At 35.0% G+C, this 26950-nt stretch overlaps 1 protein-coding gene across 14 annotated transcripts in view; it reads left to right on the top strand.

Annotated features, from left to right (window-relative positions):
- Positions 1-26950, top strand: part of SSBP2 (single stranded DNA binding protein 2) — a 279795-nt gene that overhangs the window by 188538 nt on the left and 64307 nt on the right. For 9 of the 14 annotated variants that reach the window (XM_026498689.4, XM_057307371.1, XM_057307379.1 and 6 more), the window contains one exon: positions 11702-11791. The exons of the other annotated variants lie outside the window; for them this stretch is intronic. In XM_026498689.4, the coding sequence (XP_026354474.1) occupies positions 11702-11791 (90 nt within the window). The remainder of the gene's footprint in view (positions 1-11701; positions 11792-26950) is intronic. 14 annotated transcript variants of the gene reach the window in all.

Here is a 26950-nt window from a genome sequence, read left to right as displayed (position 1 = left end):
TTCAAGCTTATGTAGATTGTTTATAGAATTCAGTTTCTTGTTCATGGAATCAGCCAGGGGCTGCTCTCAGCCTGTAGAGGCTGCTGCATTCACAGGCCCTAAGGATTAGAGCATGGATATCTTTGGGGGACCATTCTGTGGACCACAGAGGGAATTATTTTTTCCAAGGGACAACTCTGATAATTCAATTTCCCTTACTAGGTGCTAGTAGGAATAGTTAAAATACCTAGATTCTCAGACAAGTGGAAGCCCAGAGATTATTATATTCAATCAATGGTATAAAAACGAGACAAAGGCTTTCATCTTTAAGGTCAAAAAGGAAAAGTAGGGCAATCTGCTAGAATCTCTAATGGTTAAAAACTTATGAAAGAGGGTACAACATTAATATTTCTAACATCTTTTCCTTGTGTTTGTCTTTAAACTATAGTATTTTGAAATACTGTTGAAGGTTACATTATTAAGTGACAAAAATGTTTGTGAGTAGGGAGGAGGCATGTTTTATGGAAGAGTTCGCAGATACGCCTGCAGTTTGACCGTGTGGTCATAATGCAGGCTTATTGCTTTAATAATAATTTACCCAACCTCTGACATTCATATGAAGACAATTAGTACTTCTCAAGGGCTGATCTTATATGAATGCTAAACATGTTTGTCATGAATATCCTCATTTTGTTTTAAACAAAATATTTTATATGCTATTTATATAAGTTTTCTGAACTCATAGTTATCATTTTGAGGAATAATCACCCCAAGTTCAAAATTATATATGATCAATGAATCTCTGAATTTTAGAATAGCCCCAGGCACGTAGTGGGCATCTAGTGTTTGGGACGCATACACAGATGTAAAGATACCTCCTAGAACTTAATTATCTCAAAACAAATCTCTTATGTCAGCTCTTTTTTCTTATAATCTACCTTTTCTAATAAAGCTGAATATAGAATTCAAGGAACTGGATTTCTGAGACATGGCTGCTGCTCTGAAAATTAACCACTAAACTAAAGGCTGCCTCCTGGAAATATCCTTTAGGAATGATACCATTTTTGTGTTTATCAGTGTCCTGCATTTCTCTTGCACCTAAAACATTTTTTAGCACCAATAGCTCCTTCCCTTCTGTTGCCTATTTTATTTCCCATGCTTCTTGGCTTTCATATGAAAAAGTTAGCATTTTGTAGAAATTACCAGCCAGTCAAAAGCACTCTTTTTCTTCTGTATGGCAAACACCAGCTATAATATTTATTTTGCAAGCTCTTCATCACTTTCTGTGTTTCTAGGTGTCAGAGTCCAGGGTCCACTTCTTCACTGCTGTTTGATTTTTGTTACTTGATTTTGTTTTTAATGCTATGTCTGAGCCTGTCCCTCTTTTGGAAGCCAAAGGGGTTGTAATACTATTCTTTGGATAGTTAAGGTTTTGTGAAAGCAACATATAAAATATTTTTATGATTTAAAAACAGGCCTAAAAAGTGGCACAATAGTCAATGATCCTAGTTCTCCAGTCTCTAATAGGGTGACTGGAGGGAGGGGGGGTTGACTGGGGTAGAGTATATAGTGCTAAAAATGAACTTCTATAATCAACGAAAACAAATGTTAAGTGATTTTTAGGTTACAGAAAAATGCCGCGACACCAACCGCAGAGCCGCGGCGTGATTCGGGAGAAGGAAGAGGCACAGACAGGTTAGCTTGCAAAAGAGAGCGTGGGTGCAGGGGACAGCCGCAAGGCACGGCACCGCCAAGAGTGCGATCGCCCTGAACAGCTACAGCCTCTTGTATTTATTGGCAATAAACAATCAAAGACAGTCAAGGGGATGATCTGTAGTACATCCTAGTGAATAGTAATACATCAAGGAGAAGGTTATGGGATTAGATGATGTAACGTTCAGCAAGTGAAGCCTATTCTTAAACATGTTGCTATGGACCCCACGGGCTATTGTCAAGAGCAATCAAGTTTCGGTTGGGGCAGCGTTCTGCCCTTTAGCGGACCAGGCGTTCCTGGAGCTCGTTTTCTCAGGGCAGGTTCCACCCTGAGCGAGCTGGGTGTTCCCGGACGCTGTGCTCTGACGTTTACACTAAAGCCCGCAAGGTCACAAACATGTTTTCCTATTGTATCCTTAGCATAAGCTCTCGGCCAAAGGGCTGCTGCAGAAAAATTTGTACTTTGAAGTATTAAAATTAAAATGTTTTATATTTTATTTTATTTAAATTAGAGTTCTTGTTTACGTTAGAAATGTCCTCATATTATTTAACCTTAAATTTTCGAAATTAGGTTTGTTTTAAATAAAGTTAGCATTTGGTCCCATTATATAGCTATTGACAAAACTGACGGTGTATATGTTTAAACTATAATAATTTTCCTTTATGTCATAAAGAGAAATAATATGACATTTCAGAAAGTTTGTGGAAATTTTATTAAAAAATCATTTATATAATTTTAACAACTAACTTTATGTATCTACCCACTGTCTTTCATAGATTATATTATCATTTGCATAATTATAGTATATATAGTCTATGCTCAATTCTGTATTTGGCATGTTTCACAAACCATTATGTCATAAACAAATTCCTATGTTTCCCAAATAATTCCATTTGCAACCATTATTTTAAATAGTCAAATCATGTTTTGTCACTTAGGTGAACTATAATTTATTTAAGTATTACATTGTTGCTGAATTTTTAGGTTACTCTGAGTATTTCTTACCATAAATAAATGACAGTGAACATATTTTATGTGTACTGTTTTTCTCATTGTTCAGAATTTATATTTGAATAGTATCTGCAAAGAAGGATCACTTAGTCAAAATTTATTAATTTTTTATAGCACATGATATATATACATGTAAAGTGCTTTCTACAAGTGTACCAATTTCCCACGCCACCAATAACTTAGGAAAATCCTTTCCTGGCAAGATTCCTAAGCATCTTTCCCTAGTTATCAATAATGTCTTAACTATTTACTTAGTTACTAATAACACTGGCGAAGAATGACCCTTTGAAATTTGTCAGATCTTTCCTTTATGCCTGTTAACTGAAAAGATTCCCTCCCCCTCCCCGTACCAACTTTCTAGCATTTGAAAAAATAACTCAGGAATGATCGCTAAGGGGTTCACATAATTTTAGGCAAGTAATTTAGAAATCAGTACCTAGGTACAGAATTGAGGCATTTGGGAATTATAAATATCAAGAAAACATCCCTAGGAACAGATTACATCCCTAGGAACAAAAATCAGGACAGGATCAGATTTCCGCAACACTAAATACCAGCCAACAGTGAGTGGTATCTCTAGGTTTGATGAGAGTCAACAAAGACATTTGCATATATAAGGGTTTGGAAAATGATATTTATGTATCCTCTGGCCAACCTACAAATGTGTAAAAATTAAAACTCTTGAGTAGCAAATGTTATGTTATTTTTAAGAAACTGGTAGCAGGGTGTCTGGGTGGCTCAGTCAGTTAAGCATCTGCCTTCAGCTCAGGCCATGATCCCAAGGTCCTGGGATCAAGCCCCATGCCCAGCTCCATGCTCAGCAGGATGTCTGCTTCTCTGTCTCCCCCCTGCTCATGCTTTCTCTCTTGCTATCTCTCTCTCTCTCTCTCAAATAAATAAATAAAATCTTAAAAAAAAAAAAGAAAGAAAAACTGATAGGGAAAAGAGTAGATAAAATTGGAGTTCTTTTTCTTTTTTTTTTTTTTTTTGGTTTTATTTATTTATCTGACAGAGAAAGAGAGAGAGCCCAGCGGGGGGGGGGGGGAAGCAACAGGCAGGGGGGGGGGAGAAGCAGTCTAGCTGAACAGGGAGCCTATGTGGGGCTCGATCCCAGGACCCTGGCATCCTGACGTGAGCCAAAGGCAGACACTTAATGACTGAGCCACCCAGGCGCCCCTGAGTTCTTCACTTTTGATGCTAAAAGTATGGTTACAAAACTGAATGGAGAGGCCAAAAGTTATTACTGAAAGAAGAGATGATGAAAATAAAAAGTGTATGCCTTAAACTACAGATGTTCATAGTAAAAAGTAGGAAATGGAAGAGGGAGATGTAGAATAGGAAGTGTAAGCTAGCTTCGCTTCTCATCGGGAAAGGGTAAATGGTATTGTTAGTCTTAATTTTAATACCTTTAAAACTTAGGATAAAGACAATTTGTTTTTTCCAATTTTAAAGAACATCTCAGATGCATATTAGAGGACGTTTCTTGCTCACAAGTGAAACAAATATAGCATAAAGTTTCAAAATAAATGGGTGGGAGATGTAAAAGAAACACAAGGAAAGAAGGACTCTCAATGTTAATTTTAGACAAAGTAGATTTGAGGCAGTGATTATTAAACATGAAAGATAAGGGAGAAATGTACAAACAAGAATTGCAGGTTATTATATATATTTGAAAGAGCAAAGGGACAAAAACTAGAGACAATATGAAGATATTATGCAAATGGATAAAAATGTAGACTATAGCTATTTTATTGAATATCCTTGGGAAGTTATGAAAATTGATCATTGGTTAGACCACAAAGAATTGTTCAACAAATTCCTAAATATAGAATTTATATACTACATCGTATCTAGACACAATTGGGAAAGCTAGAAATTAAAACAAAAATAAAGCCTCCAACCGTTTGTAAATTCAAGTATATCTTTGCTTACATCGACAAGGTTTGATGTTGGTGTTCTCATATTTTTTTCTTTTGTTAAATCATCTAATCAGTATCATTTTGGTTTCCAGTTATATCCAGTAATCAAAATTATACTGATTAGATGATTTAGGGAAAAAATCATGAACATCAACATCAAACCTTGCAAATTCAATCAAAGGTAAATTCAGAGCCAAACCCTATAGTTTTATATTCTTTGTATTTTTAAAAAAAAGAAAAATAATAAATTACTAATTTAAATGAGACGTTTGAAAATAAACAATAAAGCTTAAAAAAAAGCGTGAGAATAGAGATAATAAAAAAACAAAAGAAGTAAACAATTTCTGGCAAAGATAACGATGACAATGCTAATTCAGTTTAGGAGAGAGAATGACTCCTCATCATCTGTTCTAGGGCCAGCAGTTCCGTAAGGCAGTCCAGGGCAGGTGAGTGGCTCTACTCCACAAAGTCATCCAGAGACTGGGACTGAGGCTAGTGGCGTGACAGCAATTAATTCTCTAATTAGAAAGAAGTAGAATGGGGCGCGTGGCTGGCTTAGTCAGTAGAGCATGCAACTCTTGATCTGGGGGTTGTAGATTTGAGGCCCACGTTGGGTGTAGAGACTACTCAAAAATAAAATCTTAAAAAAAAAAAAGTTAGGCTACAATCCAAACTCTTAAGACCAAAGCCTGGATGTGGCATATACCTCTTCTCATATTCCGTTAGTAAGAACCTAAATTCTCGCTTAGAAAAAGGGAGACAAAAATATGATGTAGTTGGGCTGCCGTGTGCTTGGCTACAGTTCTGTTACCACAGAAGAAGGGAAAAACAGATGTTTGTGGTCGACTAGCAGTCTCTCTCACAGCTGCTGCAGAGGACTTTTTTTAAGTATGTGAAAGTAGTGTGAATGTGGATAAAACTAAAAATCTCAAATGAAGTGTTCTGGGAAAAATGTAAATGAACAGAATTGAAGCAAATAGAAGTTTAGAAAATATAAAAAGAATAATGACCATAATTATTTCTAAAATTGCCTTTGTATTCAGGCAGTTTTACTGCTGCATATTTTTTAACTTTCGAAAAGCAGATAAACACTCTTCAGAGCATTATAAAAGATAGTTTGCCATCCAATTCATTTTGAGAAGGTAAAATAATCTGAATGTTCAAGTTTGAAAGCTATAATACAGCAAGGAACATTCTAAACCTGTCTCATTTAGAATATAGATGTAAAGATCCTGAATAAAATATTAATAATTATAATTCATTAGCCTATTAAAAGGATCACCCATGATGATCAGTCATGGAGTATCTCAGAAATACAATGATGCTTTAAGAAAACTACCAATATATGATTACTTATGTTTCCCAAAAGAAAAACCGAAAGTATCAATCAACTATAAAAAGGCAAAGCATCTTTTTAAATTTCTAATTCCTTTGAAAATAATTTTTAGAATACTAGGCATAGAAAGACTTCTTAGTATGATAAAGAATATGTCTTCAGCCAACAGCCAAGTATTTAATTGTGCTTTGCATTAAAATTGTAAAGACAACGTATTGATTATCACCATTTTAAATGTTTCTCAAAAAAACTTCCTGCATATGGGTTAAAAATAGCTTATATACCTTAATAATAAAAATCACCTGCCTGCCCAGTCTCTTCCTTTTCACCCTTCCCTTTAATCAGTTCTTCCTATTTCTGATAATCATGCCACTATTTTAGTTCTTCTGTTATTACCTTAACAATTTTACGTATACTTAAAATATTTCTTCTATTGCACAAAGTACAATCTTGTTATATCTTGTTTCCCTGATGTATAATGAGGCAACTGGTTCTCTAACATCATTAGTAAATAAAACTGTTAGTTATTTAATGTGTAGACTCTTGATAAGTGCTAACTTAGTAATCAATTGTATCCTAATTTTATTTTATTTTATTTTATTTTTAAAGATTTTATTTATTTATTCGACAGAGATAGAGACAGCCAGCGAGAGAAGGAACACAAGCAGGGGGAGTGGGAGAGGAAGAAGCAGGCTCATAGCAGAGGAGCCTGATGTGGGGCTCGATCCCAGATCGCCGGGATCACACCCTGAGCCAAAGGCAGACGCTTAACCGCTGTGCCACCCAGGCGCCCCCCCCCAATTTTATTTTTAAGCAAAATTTCATTATATGCCTGTTGTTTTGAAACCTCCATACAGTGAAGTATATACATTTTTTTTTTCTATCAGAGGTCACTAGTGATAATAACTAAGACTAAAATAAGAATTCTTTTCATTTTTATTACAGATTTTAATTTAAGAAAGTAAAATATAAAATAACAGTTTCTCTCTCTGTTCTTTAAATTCAGCAATAGGGAATTAGAGGGAGAATCAAAAATATTTTTTAAATGCAGTTATGTAATAGCATTGAAGAGAAAGGGGAAAATGGGAAATGGTGCTGGACATATATACAAAGGAAAAATGAACAACACAAAAAGAAGGGGCACAGATTGACTTACGCCTTCTTAAAGGGTAGAATTATATAAGTATAGGAAGTCCAAGAGAGGAAAACGGCCGCACAGACTTAAACAAAGATAAATATATAACAACATGTAAAGATTTCATGGTGACTCTTTAAAGTTCTTTTTACTATGTCCTTGGGAAAGCAAATAATTCACCAAACTTAATATATTGCATATATAAAAAGTAGGTAAAATTATATTAATGACTTGGGGAAATACAAAAGAAAAAGTGAAGTTGTCACTCTCAAAAACCCTTGAAATTTAAGGCCATGACAAAGTAAATGATTTAAGAGCAATTAGAAAATACATATCTGAAAGTATATGTTGAAAGCGTACAAATTAATCTAGCAGAGAGACAAAACACTTTTAATGATAATTTATATTTTCACATTTGCCCTGAAGTCTTATGTATTCAGTGTAGTTAGAAGAAATATTTTAAAGCCATATATTTGCATGTTTTTCTTTTTATGAGAGAGATAAAATAAGTCAACCCTAAATAATCATGCATATATTACATAATAAAGGATTTTCCATGGTAATCTAAAGGGAATTCATACAAATCCAGTGAAACTAATGCTTTCTAGTAGTTCTTAATATAACTAAACTACTTGCTCTTCTTTTGTGATTTCGTCACAGCCCTCCAGAATAATACATGGCTTATAAATTAGAGCCATCAACTTTTTGTCATTCCTCAAGTCAAGAGATAAATTTCTCATAAGTTAGAAGTAAACTTGAAACAAGTCCCAGAAATTGTAGCAATGACAGTTCATGATCTCAGGGTCATGAGATCAAGCCCCACAGCTGGCTTCCCGCTGGGTATGAAAACTGCTTGAGAAGCTCTCTCTCCCCCTTTCCCTCTGCCCCTCCCCCACCCCTGCTCACACATGCGCAAGTGCTCTCTCTCTCTCTCTAAGAAAAAATAAAAAAATAAATTAATTGTAGCAGTGAAATCCAAGAAATTTTGTACTTCTTCCATCTACATAAAACCCCAATCCCAAAAACTTGATTCTCATTTTGCTCACAGTTTCAAAGCATGTATTATTTATATTGCTACTGTACCTAAGTGAGCAAGTTAAGTGATTTGAGAAATACATTCTTACACAATGCTTGCAGTGTGATTTAGTGTGCTTCTGGAGTATTTATTATCAGACTAGTATTTATTATCAGACTAGTATTTGTTAATGATTAACACGGTGTACCAAATCGTACCCTAAGCTTGAGTCCACAAAGTACAATAAAGGGTGAATTATCCCTTGTCAATAAATCCCAGAGGAATGAATGTATGATTTAGCTCAAAAATGTGGTCCACAGAGTGAAGTTTGGGCTGAAATGCTCTGAACCAGTGCTTTGTACTGGGTAAACAAACTGGATAATTACTAAGATTCTGTTCATTTCACTTTGTGTCCTTAGGCCAAGGCTAGAAATTACTATCACACCAGAAAACTACGTCATCATGCTCTAAATCCTAAATCATCTAGCTATAAAACTCTTTTCTGTTTTCAAGAAAGAGTTGGCTGTTTCTATTCTGTTTTTTCTATTCTATTCTTTTCTGTTTTCAAGTATACTGTTTGCCCAAAGTACGATTGTTAAGAAAGAAAAATTTCCACAAAATTCTTGGGCCACTGTGAGGGAATGGGTGCAAATTTGGTGCCTTTTGAAATGTAGGGAGGCAGTCTGAACAACAGAGTAAGAGGCGTATTTAAAGCAGTCACCATAACGTGATCCATTAGCTTGTATGATTTATTCATTCATTCCCAACTATTCTATTTAAAGTTATAATCCCTAACCCCTTTATTGGGAACTCCCTGTTCCCTGCTCTTTTTTTCTCCATAGAACTTATCATTATCTTTCTTCTCGTACTAGCATGTTAATTTCCCGAGTGGCAAGGATTTTAAGGATTTTTTTTCGTATTATGTTAACTGCTATGTTGCAGAGCATAAAAGAGTTCTTGACAGTATACACTTTGATTAAATTTATTCAATAATTTTGAAGTCATGAAACGAACATTCAGAAGTCATTTTAAAGATTTAATTGTTTAAATCTTCATCTGAATCATACATTTTGTTTCACTTTTAAATAATAGCTGGAAAAAAAAAACCATAGGAAGCATATATAATGAAGAACTTTGAAGAAAAAGCTAGCATACTACATACCTTTAAGCAATGTGGTTCCCAAAAAGAAAAAAATGAAGGAGCCAATGATGACCCGGCTTTTTGTTGAATTTTAATTTAGATGCAAACAGACTTTTTCTTCTCCTTTGGGGAGGCAGAAGTTTGTTTTGTTTTGTTTTTGGTTTTGTTTTTTGCTTTGAAATGTTTTTAATTTTATTATTTTTTTAGTTTAAATTCAGGTAGCCAACATACAGAACATATTAGTGTCAGACACAGAGTTCAGTAATTCTTCAGTTGTGTGGAACACACAGCACTTATCACATCACGTGCTAGGCACTGCAGTTGAGGGAGAAATAGCATCTTTGAATTAAATAAGAAGTTGCAGTAATTCACTGAATTCTATTTTGCTTTTATAAACCTGCTCAAAGTTGTAGTACACATTTCTGTAAAAGTATAGGTGAGGGTGGTTTACAGACTTGTCTCAAAAACGTTTCTTTCGGGGCGCCTGGGTGGCTCAGTCAGTTAAGCATCTACCTTCGGCTCAGGTCATGATCCCAGAGTCTTAGGATCGAGCCCTGTTTCGGGTTCTCTGCGCTTTTCCCTCTCCTCCCCGCTTATGCTCTCTCTCTCTCTCTCGCTTTCTAACTCTGTCTCTCTTAAATAAATAAATAAATAATCTTTAAAAAATTCTAGAAAAGTTTCTATCCTGCAATTAATTAGGACAATAGTGACATCCTATGTCTAGTACTGAGAGCAACTTTCCCATGACAGTAATTGACTGTCAAGGACCCCGAGCAAATCTTTTTTCCTAGATCTAGCTGTAATCATATTTAAACTAAAAGAGGATAAATGTTTGGTGGTAAATTTTCCTCTTACTGTAACACTAAGTTAAAATTTTACACCAGTTTAGTTAAAATGAAAGAAGCAATGTGCCTTTCATTTTTTTTAAAACATAAATGTCAATACATAAAACAAAATAGAACAATATCTGGCAAATGGTAGGTATTCAATTAATGTACACTAATTAAATTGCATGTTTTTGCTTCAAATAGAATAACATGGGCAACTGGGTGGCTCAGCTGGTTAAGCATCTGACTCTTGATCTCTTCTCAGGTCTTCATCTCAGGGTTGTGAGTTCAAGCCCTGCTTTGGGCTCCATGCTGGGCATGGAGCCTACCTAAAAATAATAATAATAATAGAATAGAATAACAGATTAATGTTTCATCTTAATATCTAAGAAATATTATTTGTCCTTTTACATGCTTTATCAGAAGTTTAGAATTTTGGCATTCATAGATAAGCAACGTTTTAGATAACCACATTTAAATCTAGATTTTCTCAGGAAATACTAAAATCATTGGTCCTCATTATTAAAAACTGCTAGTATTATAGAATGAACAAGTTTTGGTATGTTTATCAATTTATATACCAGGAAATGTAGGCTACAAATATACTGATTTTACATCCTGTAATGGAGTATTAACGTATGAATGAATACACTGATATATGGACAAGGACAGTGCGACAGATATACTAGGTCCAGTGTTTGTTTTGAGTTCTTTCATAGCGGAACTGTTGTGTTCATCCTGATCTTTCTTCAGCACATTTCTGGTCCCTTTGTGACTGTTCCTAGTTTTTATAACATGTCTGAGTAGGTAGAAGGATGAAACCCATGGTTGTAGAATAGTGAGTGATATGTATTACTGTTGTATGTAAGAATTAAATCTAAAACCTAGATTTGATTACAAAGAGTCTAACTAAAAAATTTTAGTACTCCTATTTCATGAAGCTCTAGGGTTCCATAAAATAATTTGGAAGTGAAAGAGACAGAATCTTTCAATCTGTTTTTTTTTTCATAATCTGTTTATGAAATCTGATCTCTAAATCTAATTCTTTTCTTTTATTCAGTCACCTAATTACTTTTCATCCTTACCACCCTGTTTTTGCTATCAATTATATTTTGGCTTCCGGTTGTAGTATATCAGAAATTGAATAATGTGTTACCACCTATAGGCAGAAAATTAATTGTTCTTGTTTATGACACAGAAAAACATAATCTAAAAACACAGTTCTTTTTTCCAACTTCTGTACCCACTGTTTTCAAACTTATTACCTACATATTTACATATTTGTTTTTGATATTACCATTCCAGATGCTTGTGCCTTCAATAAAGCATTTACTTAAACTTGTATCTTTTTGTCATGTTATTTGCCTTTTATATATCATTCAAATATACCATCTTATTAAAATCCTATGATTCAAACAGTTTTAAAAGACTTGTTTAAACCAAATAACTTAGTCATATACTAAACTAACTGTTGTACCTTAGTTAACCTCTGGAGTGGGGGGAAATTACCGATAGTTATTCCTGGGAAGGAAACGCTTCCCTTCCTACAGTCTGTGATCGTTAGTCTTCGGTTTTGTGCCTTCGCTGTAATGATGGAGGTCTGTTTCTCCTTTATTCTTTGCAGAGCGCTGCAGCAGCTCCCAGCCCAGTGCTAGGAAACATTCCCCCAGGAGATGGCATGCCAGTAGGCCCTGTGCCACCAGGGTTCTTTCAGGTACTCAGAGAAACGCTGACTAGGAATGTTAAGGCATAGGAACTCCTGCTTGATTTTATTTAACGACATGAAGGAGAATGAGGCTGTTTTAATTCTTAAGGTAAACGTAATGTGTGCAGCCAACTCTTGATATTCAGAGACGGAGTATCTAGTATACAGTTTAGCCCTTCCTGTGTTTTATTTGTTGTTAAATTTTTATTCGTGTATTTATTTTGCCATTTCCTTGTTCAAGTAAGGAAGAAAGGGAGTGGAAGTGCAAACTGGCCCATTCAGTTAACTGTGGTAAAGATGGGGTGGGAGAAGAGGCTAAAGGTGAAGTTCTGGAATGATAAATGGATTTTAACTACCCCAGCTATCCAGATCTGCACAGACCAAAGATAATCAGGATTTGGCTGTACTTTCAAAATATGGCTAAATCATAACCTTTTCATTTATCAGAATTATAGGCTATATCAAAATATTTTGATAATCATCTTTTTGGCTTTTAAGCTGGAATTGTTATTAATATTATTATATGACATTTTAAAATCGGATTTTAAAACACATATGCTAGTATTTTAAAATCTCAACAAGACCATTTTAGCAATGATGATAATGATTTTAGAATTACATCACTTAAATTTTATTGCATTTACATTTAATTCTGACAGTTCTAATCCAAACTAATACAGATTCTGAAGTTTATTTATTTTTACTACATAGTTTATTTTTTGACATCCTTTGAGAAAATCAGCAAGAACTTTGGAGTTAAGAACTAGAATTGGAAGGCATTATGGGAATTAATGTAAAATCCTATGTTGTTAGTGAATTTACATTAGGTACTTACGAACTGATTTGTCACTTTAGTGTTTTTGTATTTTCAAAGTCCTTGACAGTCACCTGTTAGTCCATACCATCATTACAGGGTAGATCAGTGTACTTATAAATATGAAAATAGAGAAATAAAATCTTCCATAGTTACAGCAATTGAACACAAAGGTCTTAATTAGAACCTAGTACCAACTCTGAAATGTGAAGTCCTTTAGGACATACTTATTCTTACTGCTACTCTATATTAATACCCGACTGGTTTAAAATATTCAAAAGTCTTTCAGAACTCATATTCTGTCTCGAGGGCTCTTTCCTGTAATCTAGCAACATATTATAACTCTCGATTATTAATTAAACAATCTCGATTTAAGATAATAATAATGGCTAATACTTATTAACTGCTACTGTATGTCCTGCTTTGTTCTAAATGTTTTACATATATAAAGTCTTAATTCTCACAATAACCCTACGTATAAAGTATGTATTGTCACAATTCTCATTGCACAGATTTAGAAAAACGAAGGCTTGATAGATAAGTGGTTTGCACAAAGTCAGAAAGCGACAGGGTCAGGATTCAAATCAAGGCTTTCTGGACTTCTGCCATAGAATTTACCTTTTAAAATTCATAATTGATCATTATTCACAAAATATTTTTAGCTCGTTTAATTTTTTTCTCTCTCGTGCTCTATTCCTCTTACCAACGATGAATTAGAGTTAGGGAGTAAATCAAAAGGGTCTTATTTACATATAAGAGTTAGTAGAAGCTCTCTAAATGGCACTTTTAAAAAGAGGGGTGGGTCAGGAAGGAAGCTGAGTACTTCTAGGGTTAAGCAAAGATATATAAACCCATACATTTCATCTTCACATTTTGTAAAATGACCCATTCTCCTCTTACCTGTCTTCTGCCTAATTCTTGGTAAGAGTAGTTGAAACGGAGTTAACTTTGTTTTAATTATTCTGGTGGGTGCATACTTAAGAACTACTACATACCAGGCACTGTGGTAGGCATCTAAAAATAGGTATGTTAGTATGTACCTTCCTGATGCTCACTGTCTATTCAAGAGGCATCATTAAAAATAAGTAACTGTAATGTAGCAAGCTATGTGTTGTAACAGAGTCAAGTGTAATGTTTTGTGATGATCCAGAAGAAGAGCTGATAAGTCTACCTGAATTGCAGCTGGGAGTGCTTTGGAAAAAGTTTTCCAAGGAAAAAAGCAGGGGAATGATATTCCAGAAAGTGGGAACAATGTAAGCAAAAGTATAGAGGCCCTCAAAAAACATACATTGTGGTTAAGGAGAGAGAGACAGGCAATTAAGAGTAGAGAAGGAAAATAGCTGTATTAAGTTGAGGCCACCAAACCCTATCTTGGGAGGTCATTGTCAGGGAAATATTGTCAAAATAGTACATGAAATCCAAACTGGCATCTAAAGATGAGTTAGGCAAAGAGGCAGGGAGTAAGGGAAAGAATATTCAGGAAGAGGGAAAATAATTTTTAAAGGCCCGGAGGGGAGAGGAGAGAAACTAAATATTTAAAAAACAAGACAAAACAATGGAGCTTACTTAGCTAAGGGGAGAGTGGCTGGTGATGAGGCTCCAGAGGAACCTTGAGGAGCTTGTAGGTCAGGTAAGAGTTTGAACTTGATGCTAAGGGCAGTAATAAGCTCTTGAAGGATTTCAAGCAGGAGAGAGGCATGTTAATATTTGTACTTGTAGAAAAATCTCTCTCACGTAGCCAGACTTGCAGAGGGACAGGTCTGAACGTAGGAGACTATTTAGAAGGCTGGTACAGTGATCTCGTGGATTTAATGATGGCCTGAATTAAGAAAGTAGCGGTGGGTGTGGAAAGAGATGAACAGATTTAAGAGACAGATAAATGCAGAGGGTGTGAGTAAAAGAATTCAAGAATAAAATCCTGCTTTCTGTCTCAACCTGGGCAAATGGGGGTTTTATTTTCCAAGATAGAGACCACAAAATGAGTAGTAGGTTTGAGGTGGGACAGATGAGGTTTCTGTGGGACCTCCAGTTAGAGATACCTTTTGGACTAGTAAACATAATGGGTTTAAAGCCTAAAGGCAATGATCGATCCAAGCTAGAGATAAAAATTACGGGATTACCATCATATTAAGAGCACTTGAGTCCACAGGGGTAGATTAATTATCTAGCAAGAAAGCGCAGAATGAGAGAGTAAGAGGGTATGCAACTGAACTCCAGAAACACTAACACTTGAAAGATAAAGAACTTGTTAAAGAGAATGGATGCAAGGGAATCAGTCAGTTGACTATTTTAAGTAGCCCAAGGAAGAGACTTTGTGGACCTATGAAGAGTAGTGGCAGTAGGATTGAAAAGGAAGAAACAATTCATAGTTAATGTTTAATAGGCTTTGGTTGATTAACCAATAGGCTTAACCGTAGTTAAACATTAACCATAGTTAATGTTTAATAGGCTTTGGTTGATTAACCAAATTAGAGTTAGAAAAGGAAGACTTGGAAGAATCAAGGATCGTTCTGAAGTTCCTACTTTGGACCTCTGGAAAGTTTTAATGTCTTTATCTGAGTTAAGAAAGATAGAAGGTAGAAAAAGTTAGATATGTTTGAGTTTGATACATGTCATTCCTCTTTATCCAGGGAGACCATTCTGGCTAATCCCAAAAACTCGTTTTCCCTATTCAATAAGCTTAATGTCCAGTCTCCCTAGAAATACCTCTTTGAAATATTGAACAACTCATACTATCAAACTTTTAAAAAAGAAATAGGATGTTAATCTTTCGGTACATATAATGATGGGATTAGTCTACTCAAGAATTTCCTAAATATCAGCATTGGTTTCCTGCAGGGACTGGTCTATACTTCAGCATAGTTCTGGCCATAATGCCTGTTGTTAATGAAGAGTAGCTGACTTAAATGAGTAGAAGTAGCAGCAGACAGTCATAATTTAATTCTGAACACCAGCTTCTAAGTCAATTCCAGAAGGGATATTACCCTCCAAGAATTATCCAAAGTATGAGAATAGGTTTGAATTCCTATTCTTAGTGAGAAAATACAAAGCTTATTTGGGGTCAGCTGGAATGGGACAAGGCCAGGAAAGGATTGAGCCTATTAGAATGTAATAAAAAAGAAAGAAAGAAAGAAAGAAAGAAAGAAAGAAAGAAAGAAAGAGAGAGAGAGAGAGAGAGAGAAGAAAGAAAGAAAGAAAGAAAGAAAGAAAGAAAGAAAGAAAGAAAGAAAGAAAAAGAAAGAAAGAAAGAAAGAAAGAAAGAAAGAAAGAAAGAAAGAAAGAAAGAGAAAGAAAGAAAGAAAGGGAAAGGAAAGGAAAGAAACTAAAGAAAGAAGAGTTTGTAATTAGCACATAAAGCACCGGCTTCGTAATTCTGAGTTCTACTCACTATGTGATCATATTGTAAAATTTAGATTAGTGTCTATTTGTGACAGATATTAACATTGTTCATACTTAAACTTTGACGTTTTTATTGAAATTAAAGAGCTTCTGTAGTTGAATAGTAGACCAATTAAGTAAAATCAAATGGGAATAGTAGGTCATGCAAAAGGAGGTATCAGTTCAGTAAAATAAAGCCATTTAAAGTAAGACACATGTTTATTTACTTGGAGTCTTTTATCAAAAGAGTAATTTGTATACAAAACCCTATAAATTCTCAAAGTGGCCTACCTACCGTGGAACTGGTGAATGACGTTAGAATTCTTTTTTTAATTGGGAAATCTTGCTACTGGGGTCAAGGGGAAGCAGTCGACATGGCCACTGATCTAACTAGAGTTTGGCAGTTGTAGAGGAAGAAAATGCATTATTGTGGTTGGTCTGAGTACACATAGTAGGCAATCAGAACTGAGTCTGTACCCTGAGTCTCCTGTCCCTGTGCTGGAATCTTATGCAAAATTTCATTGTTTGCTAAGAAATATGAATTATGTATTAAAAGCATCAATGTGCTATTTATTCGTTTTCATAGCATTCTTATCAAAAGACAGGCAAAGTTTGATTCCTGCAATTTATTGAATGGGTAGCAGTGTTCCTTGACCCAATTAGATTTTCTTCTCACTTAAGTATAACAATCAAAATGGTTTAGTAACATACATAAAATAAAACAAAGTTTTCCTTTGTGTTTAAAAGGATTAGACTATTTGTCACCTTATGAAGTTCTGTAATTTTATAGATTTGAGTAACAAGCAAGCTTCTCTTGTGAATGTACTATAGCTTGCATACTGCCTTGAAGAAATGGGTATTTTTTATTTCAAACAAGAAAATTTGACAGGGGTGAAAAACCTTATTTTTCTCTTCTTTACTGGTCTTTCCCACAAGAAAACTTTTAAGTAGAAAACTCTATTTTGCTTTTTGTCACTATAACTAAACATATCCATATCTTTTATTTTAAAAAAATCTCTTCATAAATGCTAACGTAGATACCTTTGAGCATATACCTAATGTGGGCTATGCTTATAAATATCTAATTTTGAACCCTGTGTAGCCTTTGGTTCATTTTTACCATGTGTTATAGGGTTTTCTTTTTTTGTTTTTTTGGGTTTTTTTTTTACCATGTGTTAGTTTTGTTTTGATTTTTATCTTGATAAATTTGCTGTCCTCTACTCACTAGATCTTTAGTCTTAACTGAAATTGTTGAAAACTAATAATACATCGATGTTGGGTTATAAATTTAAGGCTTTGACGTCAGTAAATTATAAATATTAGTTGAAGATAGAACATACCAAGCAATTTAGCTTCAGACTGAGGTGATCATCCATATTTTAAAGCCTGAATAGATGGATATTCTGATACTGTAGAAAACACGTTGCAGCAGGTTTGTAAGTCACATTTTGTTTGCAGGCATGATGTTAGCAACGGGAAAGCTGCTTCGCCATCTAGTGGTGGTTTGTAGATGTGTCTGCTTGTTCAGGGTGTATTTTCCATAGGTTCTATTTTTAGCAAGACTGCACTGTAGCAAGCTGACCTAATGCTTTGACATAATAATCATGTAATAAGAAGAACGAAGAATAGAAAGAAGTCTTCCCTTTTCTCCATGGTGGTGTTATTGACCAGAAAAAGCTCAGTATAAATGGCATTCATAAAGCAATGAAGACAAAAACAAAACAGTATTCTTGATAGTTTAAAAGAAAAGGAATCAAAATGAATCAAAAAATGAGAAAAAACTATTTAATTTAACAATCTAATGATCTTGTGACCAAAAAGAAAAAGCAAAAAAAAAAAAAAAAAAAAGGAAAAAACACAAGACCTGTTTAAATATTTCTTGAACTGGTATTTAATTTATTTCTGGAAATAAGTCCTATATTTTGAAGATACCTTCATAACTCAATATACTTATCTGCTCTGCTATTCCCTTTTTTTTTTTAAGATTTATTTATTTATTATGAGCTCTGATGCAGGGACCCATCTCATGACCCTGAGATCATGATGGGAGGCAAAAATCAAGAGTGGGATGCTTAACTGAGTGAGACATCCAGGCACCCCTGCTCTGCTATTCCTATTTAAACTTTTATGCAACTATTCTATAATCAGTTACACCCTTTTTACCCTGTTATTTATACATATAGTTTAATAGTCTACTTGCTTTCTCAATTCTCTTTTATTATTAATCTTCATATTACCTTTACTCCCATTGGTTTTCCTTTCCTCTTATCCATCCTGACCATGGCTGCTTGCAGAGTTAGTTTTAGGAAATACCCTAAACCAGGAGAAACTCCCTTTCCTCTCCCTGGAAGTTGTAGCTAGCATCTCTAATCTTAGATAATGAGCCAAAAAATTAGTTAGTATATCTTTCCTTAGTTTTCGAATGACAGGGTACTGAAAAATCTCGAGTAGACTTGACTTACTGAACTAGAACATTGTCAGTATATACAGTTTAAAAATCCAGACATTAAAAATAAGTGTTTTTCAGAATTAAATACACCAGGATCTGGAGAGTGGAGGTGGGGAAGATTGCTTATTTATCAAAGTTCAAGACATAAAAATTAGGTTTAATTTTCTTCAAAATATAATTTTGAATCTTTAAAGAACAGAGATTCTTAAATATCGAAAATTGAACAAGTTTTTCTCTAATATAAAGATAAAAGCAGTCTAAAAAAAAAATAATAAAGGTGCCTGGCAGCTGCTGGCTTTGATAATGCTTTCCTGCAGTTGTGGTAATAGTTTTTCTGGCCTCAACTATTAGAACAAATTAAAACTGCTCAGCTTGAGTAACTAAGTAAGCTTTTTAACAAATTGCAGTTTCAAACAACTGAAGATCCTACAGCAGTAACTAGATGGACAGAGAGCAAAGAAGAATCAGGGCTTCGGAGTCTTTACATGGGTGTCTCAGTAGAATGGAATGAAATCGTTTTCTGTTAGAAAACCCTACTTTATTTGTTTATTTATCAAAATGAATATTTGAGAAAAAGTTAACTTAGCCATCCTAGACCAATATTGGTTTTCCTTTTTCTTTAATGCTGCATCTGTTAGCTAAAGGTGTTAGGATATTTAGTCGGAAGAAATAAAATATCCTATTTTAAAATTACATCTGTGATTAGGGTTTATCTATTTTTCAGCTAATTTGAAAGTACAGTTTTTCTTTTGAAAAGATCTTATTTTGAAACTTCTTCCCCGATTGCTTCAGTTTTTATTATAGCTACTTGGGGTGGGGTGAGGAATATATATCAAATTGCGAATATACAAAGGCAATGTATAACAATTTTAGTTTTATTTAATGTTGGTTACAGAAACAAAATGGTCACCATTCTTTGGGGAATTAAAGATAAGGATGGGTGGGGCACTTGGCTGGCTGAATTGGTGTAACATACCACTCTCGATCTTGGAATTGTGAGTTCAAACCCCAGGATGGGTATAGAGATTACTTAAATCAAAAACTTAAAACAAAGAATAAAGATAAGGATGGGTTATTACGCATATTATAAATGCCCTATATGGGTGGGATAGATTTATCTTAGGTATACATTAGAATGTCTTTGGCTTTTTTTTTTTTTTTAAGATTTTATTTATTAGAGAGCGAGAGCACAAGCAGGGGAAGCTGCAGAGAGAGAGAGGGAGAAGCAGCCCCTCCCCCCCGCTGAGCAAGGAGTCCCGTGCTGGACTTGATCCCGGGACCCTGGGATCATGACCTGAGCCAAAGGCAGATGCTTAACCAACTGAGCCACCCAGGTGCCCCTGTCTTCAGCTTTTTTAAAAGAGAACTTATCACTGGGTGGTGTTCAGAAATAATTTGTCTTGTATCTGGAGGAGGAGTTGACAAACTTTTTCTGTAAATTTTAGGCTTTGGAGGCTTTGAAGTTACAACTGCTCGACTCTGTCGTTGTAGTGTCCTTGTAGTGTAAAAGCAGCCGCAGACACTGTGCAATGAAACTGTTCCAGGGAAACTTTATCTACAGAAGCAAATGGTAGGCCACACTTAGTGGGTGAGCATAATTTGCCCACCACTAGATAGCTTCTAAGAAATCTAAAGGGTAAAGACTAAGAACAATGTTCCTTCAAGTGTGTTCTGTGCAGTACTGACAGGAGAGTCCTGGATGTCAACCAACTTCCAGTATGTCAGAATTCGTGGGGGTAGGGAGTGAGGCAGAAATCTTTTGTTTTTGTTGTTTTGTTTTGTTTTTAACAGATGAGTCTTACAAACTAAAACTTGAGAACCACTGGCAAAGATTGCTGATGACACACAGCACCAAACATTTACTGCAACTCAAGGAGGTGGGTGAGGTAGGGGTGAAGGTTGAGGGAGTAAGCCTGCAGGCACGCAGCTCAGTGAAAGACAGGTTCCTGGAGGTATGACTGGGGCCTATGAAGTGGGGTGCCATCCCAGGGCACGTTGCCTAGCCCTGACCTCGGGCCATATGTGCTCCCTATGAATTAAAAAAAAAAAAAAAGATAAATAGAAATCCCTGCCCACATGGAATTTAGAGTCCATTAAGGGAGATAGTAACAAAAGCAAGGCTTTTGACTTCTTCAGCTGGAAGAACAGAGTTGACATTTACTGATGTAGGTCAAACTTGCAAGAAGAGATATGAGAGGGAATACCAGAAGCTTAATTTTGAACTCAGTAAGATTAAGATGGCTATCAGATATTCAGGAGATGTTGAGTAGGGAACAGACTATCTGTCTGCAGTTTTGGGGTCCAGGCTTGGGCTAGAATCATTTGGGAGTTGTTAGTATGTGGATAATATTTAAAGCTATAAGCCTGGTTGAGAACACCAAGATAGTGAGTACTGATAGAGACAAAAAGCTCTACAATGGCCCTAGTGCGCTCTAATGTCAAGAAGTCAGGGAGGTGAGGAGGGACCACCAAAGAAGAATGAGAGGGAGCAGTCCAAGAGATAAGGAGAAAGCCAGGCACTGTGGTATCCTGGAAGCCACATGGAGAAAATGTTTCAAGGAGAGGAATAATCGGCTATGTCAAATGCTACTGATAGTTCACATTGGTTGAGGACTGACAATTGACCTTTGGGTTTAACAAGGACGTAATTTGTGGCCTTGATCAGGCCAGTTTCAGTGGAGTGATGGGCACGAAAGCCGAATAAAAATAGATTGAGGATAAACTGGGAAGAGAGAAATTGGAGACAATAAGTGTGCCCAACTCAGAGTTTTGCTGTAAAGGGAAAGCAAGAGATGAGGCAGTGGCTGGAGGGGGAGGTGGAGGAGGCCAAAGAAATGCTGCTGGGAGTGAAGTGTTGGCTGTTACCAACTGTTCATCCCTGCCGAGGAACAAAGAAAACAGCCCTGCTGGTGCCTTTCAGAAGAGCATATAGGCTATTGCCAGGTATCATCCATTATACCCAGCGAGCCGGTATAATCTTGAGTAGAAAATATAATGCCAGGGAATAGAGTAATCGGAACAGTAGGAGGCTTTTCAAGAAAGAGTAAAATAGAATTAATTACTTAAAGTGCTTTCAAATGTGAATACTGCCTGTTTTCTGTCATTTTTGTATTCTACACGTTACCTTGACATCAGTAAATATATTTTCCATTTGAATTTGTCTTATCAATTTTGTGTACATATATCTATTTAAGACTTGTATATCAAAATGTATATTTTAAATTGGAGATGGAGACGTAACTTCACTCTGTGCAACTTGAATTTTCTCATATTGCTTTTTTTATGCATTCTAGCATTAGTCAAATTAGTAAGCTCTAGTTCCAAAACAGACTTTTTGGTGCATTAACAATTGCTATAAAAACCTCTTCTGTAGAAAGATTATGCTATAAAGTTTAGACATGAGTTTTGTAACTTTAAATATAGATTTTATGTTTATAGGTAAGTAACCAAGTGAATATGAGAGTATTGTTTCATTTTTAAAGAAAGTAAATATATATATAATCTGCCACTTGTAGTAGAAGACCAAGACCATAGGCCAGTTTAACATTCTTATTGCTATTTGGGAATTTGAAAAGACTACTGCTTAATCAGTAGAATCTTCCCTACCATATTAGCAGAAGGATAAGAAAAAAGTAGCATGCTGCTTGCCTTCCTTCCTTCCTTCTTTCCTCTTTCCCTTTCCTTCTTTCCTTCCTTCCTCCCTCCTTCCTTCCTTTATTTCTTCCTTCCTTCATCTTTCTTTCTTTCTTTCTTTCTTTCTTTCTTTCTTTCTTTCTTTCTTTCTTTCTTCTTTCTTTCTTTTTTCCTGCCTTCCTTCCTTCCTTCCTCCCTCCCTCCCTCCTTCTCTTCCTTCCAATCCTTCCTTCCTTCCTTCCTTCCTTCCTTCCTTCCTTCCTTCCTTCCTTCCTGTGGAACATTTCAGTAAATTAAAGTACCTCTCTCCTATACTGTCATCTGGGACACATTTACATGGCAGTATGAATATAAAATAGGGAAAAGGAAGAATAGAATACTTTTGCATTCTTTAATGAAAAAAATGAGTGGTTTTGAAAAATGATTGTTATAGCTTCTTTTATAAATTAGAAATCCCAAATACATATTCTCGTATCCATAACGTAATTTTTTAAATACATTAATATGGGTTGATCCATCTGTGACTTCAGTCAGTAGTGGGAGGCAGCATGGAGCCAGATTCAGCTTATGTGGGACTCCAGCTACTTGCCTCACAGACAGCAACAAAATGTGCCTATCTGTATTTGTGAATATAAATTGACCTAAAACAAATTATTAAATCTTTTTATAGAACATTATGAACTTTTATAGCTTATTAGACCAGCAGACAGCATGGTCCCCATTCACAGTCCAGAAGTCCATTGCCACACACCTCTAGTATATGTAATGAAGGCTTGAGAAATAGTCTCATCTTCTTGAAAAGGCCCATAATGTGAGTGAGCAATTTTGATGCTGAGACTAAATCCATATCAAAAGAATCAACCTGCTTATAAGACTGTGCTGAATTGGATTAGCCTTACAAAAATAACATCTAGGAAACTGGATCTGGTAATACTTTACAGTTATTTTATATGAGTTATTTTAATTAAGTGTTGATGATGATAGAATATCTAAGATGTACGGGAGATAAGCTACATATTTATGCTTATCAGCAGAACGCGCTAGCACAAGTATGTCATTTTGTGAGCTAAATTAGTTTAATACTAGTTGGAATTAAAATGTGTTAATCAAGAGTGTCTTATCCACTGGGGTGTCAGTAATGTCTGATGGAGGTTTTTATGGAAAACAGAAAAGAAACTAAACAAATTAAGATATATGAATTTTAAAGTAACTTTGACGAAATTCATTTGATGTATAATTTATGCTTCATTACTTTTCTACAGAAAACTCCTGAAGCATCTCATGGAATTATAAAAATTAAAATATGTGAGCACTTTTACTATACGAAAGATGGCTGTAGTGATATGCAGAAATCACAACACTAAAGATTTTTCAAAATAATATTCTCAGTATTATTTATTATTGATAGCACATGAGTTGAAGAAAGTTAGCACAATTAAGGAAGAAGATTTACTTCTAAATGAAATAGGGAATTGAAAAATAGAGAATAGAAGTTTATCTAGGAAAATCTGGGGCACCTGGGTGGCTCAGTTGGTTAAGCATCCGACTCTTAAGTTTGTCTCAGGTTGTGATCTCAGGATTGTGAGTTCAGGCCCTGAGTCAGCTTCACGCTGGGTGTGGAACCTTCTTAAGATTCTCTTCCTCTCCTTCTGCCTCTTCCCACCTCTCTCTCTTAAAAAAAAAAAAAAAAAAGAGATAGATCTATATAAGGAAAATCTTGTACAGTAAAGAGAATTGAATTAACTAAAAAATGGACACAAAGTAAATAAAAGGTAATATTTAGTATTTAGTGTTTAAAGGAATGTTTATGCTTTGGGTAAAATCTTATAGTGAACGTATTTTTATTACCTTTCCAGGACTATAAAAAATAATTAAAACCTGCCATATTTAACATTTCGAACAATTTTGTTTGGGAGAAGTTTTTCCCTTGAAAGATTCTAGAATAATTTTTATGTCATAGAATTGTGTCTTACCTATTCCCTTTGTCTGCTTAAACAGTACATCAAAAATATCAGAAGAAAGATTTAATCTGTCTAAAGCCATAACTGCACAGGACCAAGTGAGCTAGATATTTGGTCTTTATGTAATTAATATAATATTTTTTTCTACCTATATGTCACTTTGCATCTTGTGTTTTTGCCTAAATGGTGATAGAAGCAAATTACTTTTTGGCAAATAACCATTTTCTTACAGATTTTGGACTAAAGATGGTTATGGGCTAAAGACAATACAATAGGAAGACAAAATGCTTAATATTCTTACTTAAATGCTTAGCCTTTTCTTAATGGAAAGAAAATATGTAAGCTTAAACATGTCTGAGGATACTCTCTCTCTGAATATATTTCAATCTAAAAAGATGAGGTAGGGTCCTTTGTGTAAACGTGGTACTGTAGGACACAACTGAGAGAAACCTGAACGGAATAGGAGGGAGTAAAAGGCCTTATTAGTCATCTAAATTAGAAATTTTCTTAGATGTTGTTGATTGGGATATTTTATTGTAATTCAGTATCTTCTTGGGGTCAACACTTTGTTCCTTACCTGTTTTTATTAGGTCCTCTGGAAGATATAAATTATCCTATTGAAGCAAGCAGAATTTTCCCTTCTATACATCATCGATAAGCATGTACTCACTAGACAAATCAGATATACTGTGCTAGTCCTGGGGCTTAGTGTTTACAATAGCAAGAGGTATCACCTATTTTTAACAAGACACATTGGTCAGGTGAGATTTTATGCGAGAGAACCAAACTTTATTCCATCTTTTGCTGTTTTTTTTTTTTAGTCTTCCATCAGTGTTGTTCATTCCCTGAGTCAATGAGCCAGCTATGGAACCAACCAAATATTTATTGAATGCAACTCTGTATTCTCTCTTAGAATGTGCTAACTGCTTCCTTTCCTTCCTCATGAACCTCATTATAAGTTATCAGATTATAATGAACAGTTTGATGATAATGACGATGCTCTTCTAATAATACCACATCTCTTTATCACCGTTCCCTACTCCTCTTCTGTTGCCTTTTGACATGTGACTTAAAAACACATTAATAAGTGGACTAAAGACAACATATATTATCGAAACGCTACCAAAAATATGTAAGAAAAGAGAGCTAGAGATTACTAAATTGATTTTATTTCAGTTGGCGCATTTCTTTTTAGTTCAGTGAATCAAGAGCACATGCTAATTAGTGCTTTATATGCAAATTAACTTGCTTACCTGAAATACCACTGCCTTTTCAGCTTTTCCTGCTTGAGTGGTAGCAAGGGTAAAGAATTCTGCATTACGTGAATGGTTGCACAGTTGCTGGGGGGCCCAGGAGGAAGTGCCAAGTCAGGCAATTTATTTGTGGTCACTTGGTCATAAGAATGAAGTATGTGTAGCTGCCTTCAGTCCATAAAGGTATTACTGTAGCAGGATGTTATCTCTATTAGAAAACTAAAATGGCAATTAAGAAATTTGGTCTTTGGGCCTCCTTTTACACAGTAAGGAGGTTAACCTACTAAATTCTAAAAAAGTAAAACGTTCTGCTATAAACTGTGTCCAAAAGTTACACTCGAATAAAATTTTGTATGTCAGACTTTATTATAATTGTACAATATAAAATTTGTAAAACTTCAGTTGGGTAATTCTGTGAGGAAGTCATTTTTTAAGTGAATGTTCATTTTTTAAGTTGTTTCGTCAGTTCCTATTTTCTTAAACTTGGTCATTGTGTTCTTTCAGTCATTTTAAAAAGACACTGTTTTTTTCAAAATTAGAAGCAAATTCCACGTGAATAATTTTGTCCTCAGAAAGTTGTTACTTTACATTAGAGAAGTCCCGTAAAATTGTGTTTTAGAACATACCTCAGACTTCTTTCATAAGAGTAAACTGTTCTAAATGTTACATTTGTCCATTCTAAAGAGATCAGTATTATTCTTCTCTTCTTCACTGATTTGTTCTAAATTGTGCTTATAAAATAAAATAGAGTATATAGAAAATAGTATGTGTTATACATAGTATATAAGTAATATATAGAAAATGCTTAAGTGGCATTTTAAAGAAACTTATTTTTTAATGATTTTAAATTTTCTTTATTATCAGTTTATTCTCAGAGACTAATATTTAAAGATTTTCTAGGGGCACCTGGCTGGCTTAGTTGGTGGAACATGAGACTCTTGATCTCAGGTTTGTGAGTTCAAGCCCCACGTTGGGTGTGGAGATAACTTAAAAATAAACTCTTTAAAAATAAATAAATAAAGAGTTTCTAAAGCCATATAAATATTTAAAATAAGATATAAGGTGATTTGGGCACCTGGGTGGCTCAGTCAGTTGAGTATGCAACTCTTGATTTCAGCTCAGGTCACAATCTCAGGACTGTGAGATCCATCCCTGCGTGGGGCTCCGTGCTGGATGTAGAGCCTGCTTCAGATTCTCTCTCTCCCTCTGACCCCCACCGTGACTCTCTCCCTCTTTAAAAAAAAAAAAAGAGAGAGATAAGTTGATTTATATATTGCTACATCCATTTTAAGGATTCTTGGAAATACCAACTTTATTTTATGGATTAATTACCTTGACATTAAGATAATTCCTTGCTCTGCTATGGTTTTGTGTTCTTGCCTCTGAAGTGGGTTTCCTTCATATCAGGGCACACATTATACTGCATTGTACTGAATCCTTTATGATAGTAGAATGAACAAAGTGCTAAGAAGTCGAAGGAGCGGAGCCTATAGAGATTCTTCAAAGAGGAAGTGACATGTAAACTGTCCTTAGGGAGGTCAGTAGAAATTTACTTGGCAGAGAAAGAAGAACACAGTAGTCTCAAGAAACAGAGAATATTCTGGTGTTGATAAATCATAGTTATATGTTTTCTAAAAACTATTAAAATGTTAGGAAATATTACAGTGACTGATGGTGGCT

Source organism: Ursus arctos, unplaced genomic scaffold (genome assembly GCF_023065955.2).
Source record: "Ursus arctos isolate Adak ecotype North America unplaced genomic scaffold, UrsArc2.0 scaffold_5, whole genome shotgun sequence".
NCBI classification, from domain to species: Eukaryota; Metazoa; Chordata; class Mammalia; order Carnivora; family Ursidae; genus Ursus; species Ursus arctos.
Note: the sequence above shows the minus strand (reverse complement) of the source record. Positions and strands in the feature narration are given on the sequence as shown.